The sequence below is a fragment of the Oryzias latipes genome, chromosome 2, assembly GCF_002234675.1.
Source record: "Oryzias latipes chromosome 2, ASM223467v1".
Classification (NCBI taxonomy): Eukaryota; Metazoa; Chordata; class Actinopteri; order Beloniformes; family Adrianichthyidae; genus Oryzias; species Oryzias latipes.
Genome location: NC_019860.2, coordinates 11,519,314 through 11,529,363, shown reverse-complemented (window position 1 = coordinate 11,529,363; position 10,050 = coordinate 11,519,314). Strand labels below are relative to the sequence as shown.

The 10,050-nt window shown below is 46.1% G+C and overlaps 1 protein-coding gene across 3 annotated transcripts; it reads right to left on the bottom strand.

The window, feature by feature from the left end:
- dnpep (aspartyl aminopeptidase) lies at positions 1–6,417 on the bottom strand. Of its 3 annotated transcripts, none has more exons than XM_023964581.1 (15): positions 6,286–6,417; positions 5,840–5,930; positions 5,092–5,180; positions 4,869–4,982; positions 4,421–4,546; positions 4,178–4,302; positions 4,012–4,096; positions 3,660–3,767; positions 2,136–2,213; positions 1,973–2,053; positions 1,735–1,895; positions 1,549–1,588; positions 1,367–1,468; positions 576–743; positions 1–171 (listed from the first exon to the last, which is right to left on the bottom strand). In XM_023964581.1, exons 1-15 carry the CDS (start codon positions 6,289–6,291, stop codon positions 121–123), a joined length of 1,425 nt encoding a protein of 474 aa, XP_023820349.1. In that variant the 5' UTR covers positions 6,292–6,417; the 3' UTR covers positions 1–120. The 3 variants fall into 3 exon arrangements, with proteins under 3 accessions (XP_023820349.1, XP_023820352.1, XP_023820353.1); XM_023964584.1 differs by lacking the exon at positions 6,286–6,417 and adding an exon at positions 6,171–6,285 and having other exon boundaries at positions 10–171; XM_023964585.1 differs by lacking the exon at positions 6,286–6,417 and adding an exon at positions 6,128–6,149 and having other exon boundaries at positions 10–171.
- Between the last annotated feature and the right edge of the window lie 3,633 nt (positions 6,418–10,050).

Here is a 10,050-nt window from a genome sequence, read left to right as displayed (position 1 = left end):
TTCAGGTTTCTTGAAGATTTTATTTTCCAAAAGAAAATATTTTTTTTGGCTTCCAAAATTGTTTTTTCTTCTCTGACGAGATCGTCGCGACCCTGAACACTTATGCGAGGCCTTCATGACCTAGTCCACCAACAGCTTGCTCCTGACAGCAGGGAACAACTCGAAGAATCCCTGCAGGTGGAGAAAATTTACATGGAAAATAAAAAAAAAATGGTCTGCAGAGTTCAGAGAGATTCAAGCTCTCATAAAAAGTATATTAGTATTATTTCAGACTTGATGGAAGCTCGTCAGGTCAATTTCACTTTGTTATATCAGAGACACTAACATTTTTTTTAAAGTTTGCAAACTCATTAAATAAGAAAGTAAAACACAAACCTTTTTTTTTTTTTAAAAAGCTGCATAATATCCCCCCCCCCCTTACCAAGAGGGAAAAACAACCCTGCAAAATACTGTAGAGGCTCAAAATTTAAGTTTTCTCTTTGTTGTTTTAAAAAAAAATCTTAGTCCCTCAGTTACTTTAATTTCAAAGCAAAACTTGAGTTGTTTCTCTGTGATTTGGTGAGAGTAGCACTTACCTTGAAGAGGGTGGTGCTTTGCAGCACGCTGGAGGTGCAGCACATCTCCCTGATGGAGTGCATGGAAAGTTGGGGGCCGCCAATGTCCACCACAGGGATGCCGAGTCGAGCGGCCAGGATGGGTCCGATGGTGGTTCCACAAGGACTGTCGTTACGGACCATCACATCCTGCAGCCAAAGGGAAAGCGAGAAGTCTGAAAGCTGGTATCTGTTAGAAGGGGGGGCTCTAGTGGTCATTCAGGGAAGTGTCGATTGTAGAAAGATTGAATCTGGACTTTAATCCATCCCAATCACAAAATATATATATATTTAAAAAAAAACATTACAGTAAATATAAAAAGGGTTAAAAAATCTTTGAATTAATTTTTTGGCAAGAAAAAAAAGTAGCAAAACTGTTGTGGAAAAAAAAGACAAAGCTTTTCAAATTTGTCAGTGACCACAAATTACCAAAAAATGCTATGAAACAGAACAAAAAAGACAATAAAAAACACACAAAACAGCTAAAAACTTTGCTTTTAGAAAGAAGAAACAAGATTTTTTAAAAAGTATTGCTTTTCAGAAGAAATTAAATTTCAAATTAAAGGATAAAGTTCTTTAATCTACAAACAAACTGTTTTTAGATAGTAAAGTAAAAAGCCTGTTTTACATTTTTAACAGAAGCTAAACAAATTACAATACAAAGTTTTTAAACCATTTACATCTCTTTGAATAAAAAAAAAACAATATTTTCAGTAATAAACATTTCTCTTAGAATTGTACCAAAGACATACAACCTATTTCTGCCAAAATACCTGCAGAGGCACGTCCACCTGGCTGGCCACTTCCCTGATAATGGCGGCGGTGACAGCTGTGGTGGCGTAGCGCTGATTGCTGTTAAACTTGATGACGGGGCCCTGAAGGAACGAAACTTGAGAACGTCAGGTAAACGCACGACTCGTTTTGTGTCATCATTTTTTTAAAGATCCAAGATTACCTTATGGAAAGACGGTCTATGGTTTTCTTCATGCTTCTCCCTGAAAGAAAAGATCCAAACTTAAGCTGCTAAAGGACATTAATAATTCAGTGGTTGTTGTTTTTTTTAGGTCAAACTGTTCAAACTCAGAAACCACTATAGGTTGAGGCTTCAGAAAAAGCCCTCCTTCAGGTTTCGGGGACTCACTGGTAGTTGGGGTGAACGGCGTGTGCCATGTCAGCGCTGATCATGAAGGACAGCGGCGCCGCCTGCTGAAAGGAGGTGAGGTTGGAAGAGGAGGCGGCGAGGCGACTGAGGATCAGCTCCGTCAGGTGTGAGTGGGCGCCCTGAGCGCTCTCTGAGCCCACCTGCAGCAAACATGACCACACAGACTCACAATGGCACAGTTCATCTGAACATGACAGAGAGGACGGATGGAACTCACCTCCTCGTTGTCGTAAAGAGCGATCATGCGAATGTTTGGGTCTTTGTTCAGAGAGTCTCCAGAACATGATTCCACGAGACCCTGAGGAGACGAAAAGAAGGAGGCTGCAGCAGGAGGAGGACTGACAAAACATCTGAAGTAGGTTGCAGTCGCTGAGTCTGACCTGCAGGGCGCAGTAGCAGCTGTGCAGGTTGTCTAGCCGGGGAGAGAAGATGAACTCCTCGTACACGCCTCCTAAAACCTGCAAAGACACCTCTCATCATGAGAAAACTACATAAAAAAGAATGTGTTAACAGTTCAATTAAAACATTTCAATGAAGTCTTGATTCATTTTTGAAAATCTTCTTTTTTTGATGAAGAGAAACAGTTTAAACTTATTTCTGTTGCAAAGAAAAGTGGCTTTACTCCTATTTGCAACACTTTCCGTTAGTAGGATACTTTCTGTTAGGAGACACTACGTTAGTAAAATACGTTACGTTAGTAGGACGCGTGTCAAACTCAAGGCCCGGGGGGTCAAATGTGGTCCTCCATGTCATTTTCTGTGGCCCGTGAGAGCATAAAAGTTTTTTATTTCTTAAAATAAAAAATTAAAATTGGTGTGTACTTATTCATATCTAGGGGGAATTGGACTTGAAATATTGGCTATCTAAACATTAGGACTTAAACACTGTCCATATAACATAACCTGACAGAATCAAATTTAATAAGATTTCTGTTAGAGTAACAAGCAAACATATGTTTTCTATGCAACTGTAATTGTCACTTTAAAAAGTTATAATAATGTAAAAGTTATATCTGGTACTTTGAGGACAGCCACTATGCTGATGTGGCCCTCGGTGAAAATGAGTTTGACACCCCTGCTTTAGTAGGACACGCGTGGTCAGTAGGACATGTTAAATTAAATTAGTAGATCACTGTTTGTTACTTATTGTTTGTTTGTTACTATTTGTTTCAAATGAATAGACAACGTTAGTGGGACACTATTTGTCGGAAGGACACTATACGTTGGTAGGATGCTTCAAATTAACAGGCAACGTTAGTAGGACACTCTTCATTAGAAGGAGACTCTTCGTTAGTAAGACACTATTTGTTAGTATAACACTATTTGTTAGTATAACACTACGGATAATAAGATAGTAGAACAGTATTTGTTACTAGGTCACTATGGCGGTAGGACGCTTTACATCAAGAGACACCATGTTAGTTCTACACTATTTGTTAGAAGGACACTATAGGTTAGTCGGATACTATATGTCGGTAGGACACTATACATTGGTAGGACACTTCACATTAAGAGATATTACATTAGTAGGATGCTGTTTGTTAATAGTAATAGGCTAGTGGGACAATTTACTTTAGAATACACTCTGTAAGTAATACACTTTCATCAGTAGTACACGTTAACTTAGGAGAACATTTTATGTTAGTAGGACGCTTAATGTTGGTAGGATGCTTAACGGACGCCCTATGTTGGTAGGACACAATACATTGATAGGACACTACATGTTGGGACACCTTGCGTTAGTAGGAAGCTTAACGTTGGTAGGACACTATGTTGGTAGCTTCAGAATCTGTTTGGATCATGATAACTGCTTTACACAGTTGAAGAGTTGTAGTAATTGTAAGAAAATCATCATTGGAGCTGAAGCTCCAGGGTTAAAGTTCTTTGTCTTGGGGGGGAACTCACCGCAGGATGAGTGTCAGTCAGACACAACTCAAAGTCCATCAGAGCTTCTGCATCAACACCCAGCTCTGAACACAGCACCTTCACAAGCGCTGGATGATGTTTCTCCGCCTGAAGGGCAAAGATGATGAGGAAAGCCTTTCAAAACCTTTTCACCACCCACGAGTATATCTAAACAGGTATTTTAGCTTCAGTCAAAGTGATACCTGTATGCAAACAAAACTGAAACAACAGAAAAGAGAAGTTAAGATCCAAGGGGCGCTTCTGAAGCAAACAAGTGAAAGCTGGTATAGTAAGTGCGAATGCTACATCACAGATGAGCAAAACATAAGCCGGCGCGTGTCTCCGATTTTACCGTGCTGGAGGGTGAAGAAATATCTGCAGAGGATGACGATCCTGTCTCAAGCTCCTCCTGGACAGCGGTGGCGAGGATGGGCACACTGACACACAAGTCCAAAGAGTAAAAAAAAAAACAAAAACAAAAAATGCTTCTAAATGCTTTAAGCCTGCTTCATTCTCACAGGTGATTTTCCTTGTTTGGACCGAAGGAATCATTGATGTCGCGCTGGAGGTGGATGGCCAGGTGGGGGATCCTGAGCAGAGGCCTGGAAACGTGAACCAGGTGATGGACAAGCTTCCCCCCAGTCTATGTGGACAGAAAGAAAAAAAAAATGTTGCGTCTAAATATCAGACTTTCAACCAAAAAAAAAAGGTAAATTTGCTTAAAGAGTAAACATTTTTTTCCCATCAGCAGAATCTGGTACCTTGACCATAACCCGCCCAGCGACAGTGAGATCTCGATCAAACCAAGTGTTCCAGATGCCGCCTCCATAACACTCCACCCCCACCTGCAGACAACCCTGCTTTGTCCTTTTTGATCTCGGCTTTACCTGAAACACAAAAATAAAATACAATTAAAAACTAACAGTGTATTCAAATTACACCCTTTTTAAAATGTCTAAAACATAGTTATTCACACACAAACAAAAATATTGCTTTTTTTATAACACTGAAAGAAACTGTCTTTTTTTTTAAGCTTCATGTGATGTTATGGTCTGAGTACCCCGTCATACTGAAACAAGAACCTTGCTTTGCATCATGTGGGGTTTCTTGTTCCACTGTCAGAGATTGATGGTGATACAACCGGACTGATCTGCGGTGTAAAAATGAAACCAGCAGGCTGACGAGAGGAGGAGGCGGACAGGCTCTCACCCTGAGGCAGGGGCTGTCTGTGTGCGCTCCAATCATAGAGAACCCATTTCCAGGCTTGTATTGTCCCCCCACAGCGAAGGCGATCAGGCTGGAATAGTTCCTGGTCACAAAGTACTGCAGAGAATAAAAAGAAATATCATCTCTTTTTTTGTTTTTTGTTTTTACAGTCCTAAAGTCAATCCCCTTTCAGGGTTTGAAAAAAAGGAACAGAAATCCACCCCACTTTGCTGGCTGGTTTGATGTGCCATTGCTCCGTCTCCTTAAGCTCGATAAATCCGGCCTCCCGGAGGCGCCTTTTGCATTCCTCAACCACTGCAGAGGGGAAGAATAGGCAAAACTATTTTAAGATTCAACTGCAAAGTGTTTAAAAGGCTCAACTTACTCTGTACCTGTAGAGTTTTTAATCAAGCTTCTTATAACCCCCGATTTTACGTCAATTTACCTGAATTTCTTCACTAATAAAGCTCAGATGCATACATGCTCAGATTGACTACTTCATTTTGTAAAGGGGTGTGTACAACAAACAGATAGAATATAATACCGTCTGTCAGATATTTCTGTTCAGATATCTGACAGAAATGTCTGACAGAGACAGGGTTCCTGAGAAATTGTGATTAAAAAAATGACACAATATATGGTTGATCTTATCTCAAGTTCAAAGTCACCCATCAATCTTCCCTATATTACCACCAGCTCATGCGTATTCACACTGTGACATATTAGTGTTTTTAAATCTTTAATTATGTATAATTACCGCTATTAAACCTTAAGCTGTTTATTTAGTGTTGCCGAATTTAAGAACCCATAATTTAAATTAGAATTTAACCTCACGAAATGTGACCATATTGCATTCAAACACACGATTGAGGAACTGCATGTCTCTACTAGTCAAATACTGATTGAACAGAGTTTGGTTTGATGCTAACTCCAGCAGTCAATGCGTTAGTGAGGTTGTGTTTGTGTAAGTGTACCGTGATACGGAGACACTCCTCTGTTGACGAACTGCAGAAACTCCTTGGCGGCTGCCTGCACGGCCTCTTTGGAGCTCTTCATGATTGTAGACTGATGGGGAAACGGAAAGGAAAAGCTTAACCAGCTCAGCTGCTCAGCTCTGTTGCAACACTAAGCAAATCACATGGGACTATTCTAATTATAAAGCCTCCACCGACACGCTACGACAACACAATAGAAAACACTACGGATGAACATTTGACTGTCAGTAAAACATAAATAAAGTTGGAAAATTCGTTTTTTCCGACCTTTTGTCCGATAAAGGAAACACCGGCGTTCAGCTAATCTTACCTATCTCTTCTTCTCCTTGAGTATTATTCTAAAGGTCAAAGTTAACGCGATTCTCAACAAGAGAACCACACGTTCAGTCGGAGGTTCAAAACCAACCACTGTGTGAGGTGCTTACCTGCATTAACTGCACGTTCAAAGTCTAGTCTTTGGCTGCAGCGAGACAGGACTGAGTTAGCTACACATTAGCCAAGCTGACAGCAGCAAAGAGAGTAGCCCTTTCCATCTTTGAACCGTGAGCGTCATCAAGCGGCCAGGATGTGCAATGACAGTTTTAAAAGACCTCGCACTGTTATCTCAACGTTCCAATTATTTGCCACAATGTCAGTGTCAGCTTCTGCAATTAATTTGTTTTGTGCAATTCTTTTTTCATGTATCATGTATTTTATTTTATTTTTTGTGTATGTGTATTACTGAGTGGCGGAACCACAGAAAGCTTTTTGTTTTACCACAATGTAATTAAAGAAGTTCCATATGGTGGGAGATCAGTTGGTAAAGAGGAGGTCCAGCACAAGGGGAATCAGGGTTCAATACCCAGGGGCGCAGTGAGCTTCATCCAGTAAATCCTTAGGCAGCACACTTTGTGTCATTGCCTAATTATGTAGCTACAAGGGGGCCCAAGTCTTTTTTTTTTTTTTTTTTTTTCTTTTTTAACTTGTCCTGTCCAACAGCTAGGCAGACAGATGAGAGCTGAGGGCCTCTTGGGTTGGACATATTTTACTTTAACAAGAGAGGTTATTAATCTTCAGACAAACCAAAGGTATGTCTGAATAAACCCCTTTTGTAATTGAGGCCAAACTTTATTAATTTCAAACATGTCTGAAAATCTTTGGTGTTGGACCGGACGGAAAAGGAAAGAGGGGAAGAAGAGAGAGGGACGTTAGAGAGAGGGGGGGTAAGGGGTGATAATAGGAGGGGAAGGGGGATAAGACCATGAAGCAGCATAAAGCAGCAAGTTTACTGGTTGTTAATCATTATGGTAAGGTTCAAATGTAAAAAAAAAAAAACAAAAAAAAAAAAGGGCGGAGCCTGTCCACACACACACTCAAATGTTATAAACACACCTGTTAGTTGCAAAAATGTCCACCTGTCGACATGTACACAAAACAGATAGTGTTCACACGCATACTTATGCCTTAAAACCAACTAGTGTGAAATATTTCAGTCATTCAGTCTGTTGAGCTAACACCTGTGCTCAGGTGAGTGTTTATGTTCTTCTAAAATGGATGGTGGAACGTGAAAAGAAGGAGGGAGAGTGCCCAGCCATCCCCACCCCAAGACCCCCACCGCACCAGCAGCGGCAGCCGGAATCCCCCCAACGCCACACGGGAACCGGCAGGGAACAACCGCCGCCCGGGCGACCAAGCCCGCCACCCAGGCCAGGGCCAGCAGGGCCGCCGCAAGGCCCCCAGAGCCAGAGAGCAGGGAGGCACGGAGGGAAAGAGGGCGCCGCCCCAGCCCAACCAGGAGAGCAGCCCCCCCGCCGCGCCGGGAGAACCCAACGCAGGGCCCCACCGGAGAAGGACGCCCACAGCCCCAGACGAGCACCCCACCACCACCCAGGAGTTCCGGGCATCCCCCCGCCCCAACCCCAGGTACGAGCCAGGACCCCCCAAGGGAGACCCACTCCGCACTCCAGGCAGCCACCCGCCCGGCCCACGGTTGGTCCAGGGAGGAGCGAGGCAGGGGCCCGCCGCCCCCGCCCAGAAGGGGGGAACCCCGGGGAAAAAAGAGGGCCCACAAGGGGTGTTGTAAATATGGCCCGACCAGGCTCGGCCACAGTTGGAAATTTGGCGGGGCCCAGCACTCAGGAGCAAGGACCAGAACCCACCCCCCAGGGACACGAACACCCCCGGCTCAGATGTAATGTGAACCCCCCCACCGCGCGGAGAGAGCACCGCCGGGCCCAGGAAGCCGGCACCCCGGGGACACAGCCGCCGTTGCAAAGGGGCCCGTACCCCCCACCAGGGAAGAGGCAGGGGACAGATGGTCCTAGGTCCCACCTTCCTTGCAAAATGTGTGTGCGTGTATGTGTGTTTGAGAGAGTGTGTGTGTGCATGTGTGTGTGTTTATGTTGGGATGTATATATTGAGGGGGGAGGGGTGTGTGTACTAAGGGGGGTGCGGTTAAAATTGGCGGGTAGGGCACTAAGGGGACGTCTCCTGATTACTCACAGTGACGTCCCCTCACCCTCCCCACCAAGGGGCCCTAAATGTCTAAGGTGCGGTTAAAATTGGCGGGTAGGGTGCTAGGAGGACATCCGCTGCTTGCTGGCAGTGATGTCCAAGCACCCCCCCTACCAAGGGCCCTACATGTCTAAGGTGCAAATAAAACCGAAAGAGGGGGGGCCCACTCCATACGGCAACCACAGGAGGGGGGTCACTGCCTAGTAAACCCCCCCCCCCAAGGCTCATCGCAGGCTAAGCCCCCCACCCCCTCACCCTATTATGAGGTTATATGAGGAAGGGGGGAAGTTGGGGACAGATGATAGACTGTCCCCCGGTGGTCAAACAGCCGTCCCCCGCCCCCCCCCCAGCAAGGGGGCCAGGCCCACCCAGCCCCGGGGCCCCACCCCCGGAGGCGCAGACACCCCAGGCCCAGCACCACCACCCCCACACAGAGAGAGGGGAGCCAGAAAGCGCCGGCCCCCCCCGGAGCAAGCCCAGGCCCCCACCCCCAAACGCCGGCCCTAGAAGAGCTCTGGTCAGGCCTCGACGGGACCGAGGCAGCCAACCGGCCGGGGAAACCGCCGATGGCCTCAGCGGAGACCCCGACCCGTCAACCCCCCCTGCCCCGTACCAATAGTGCCCCCCCCCTCCCCGAAAATGCCCCCCCACAGGACAGGGCCGACAAGACCCCCACCCCACCCCACCCCCAGACCCCGCAGTCGAAGCGGATGACACCCAGAGCGACCGGGGGCCCCAAGAGGGTTGTCCCGTCCCGCCCCAGAGCCAGGGAAGGGCCGATCCCAGCCCCAGGTGTAGACGGGAAGCCCATCCAGCGCCGCTGGGCCCCCCCCCCGAGCAGCGCCCCCCGCCAACCCCCCCCAGCACAGGCAAAGGGACCACCCCCCCAAGCCAAGCCAGACCACCACCCCACCCCCCCACCACGCACCCCCACACCCAAGCCCAGAGGACCACGCAGCGCCCCAGGCCGCCCCACCCAGGCGCCGGACCCGACCCCCCGACCAACGGAGCCCCCACCCCCCCGGCCAGGCACCGGAGGCCCCGACCCCCACCCCGGCCCACGGCAGAAGGGCAAGGAGCAGCGACGACCATGCCCCCCCCACCCCCTAAGTCACGGAGTTAGCTATGGGAGACCAGAGAGACCGAATTCTTTCAAAGTTACTTGAACTTTGGGCTGACATTTTTTCCAAGCTGATATGATCAAGCAGCAGATTTCTGTGTTGACTTATATTTATATTTTTTTTGCTTTTCCAATTTATTAAAATAGTTTTTTTAGCAATGCAAAGAGTTATGAAAATGATAGATGCTAATCCTCCTTCTACATCGATGGCACTCATGTCACCAAGCACACAAAGTGACGGTGAAGCTGTGATTGAAACCTTAAGCCAGACTGATAGATCGGCACATACCTGCTGCCAGAGAGCCTGGACAGGCGTGCAGAACCATAGTGCATGCATGTAATTGTCGGGTAGATTACTGTCACAGTGCTGACAAATGTCTGAGTTACTGAGACCCATCTTGAACATCCTCTGTCCAGTGTAGTAAATTCTGTGAAGAGTTTTGAAATGGATTAGCTGCAGATTTGGATTTTTTGTCATTTTAAAGGTGTTTAGACAAAGTTCTGACCAAAAACTTTCATCTGTGCTGATGCTCAAATCCGCATCCCATTTTGTTGTCGGAAGTGAAATATTGTTATC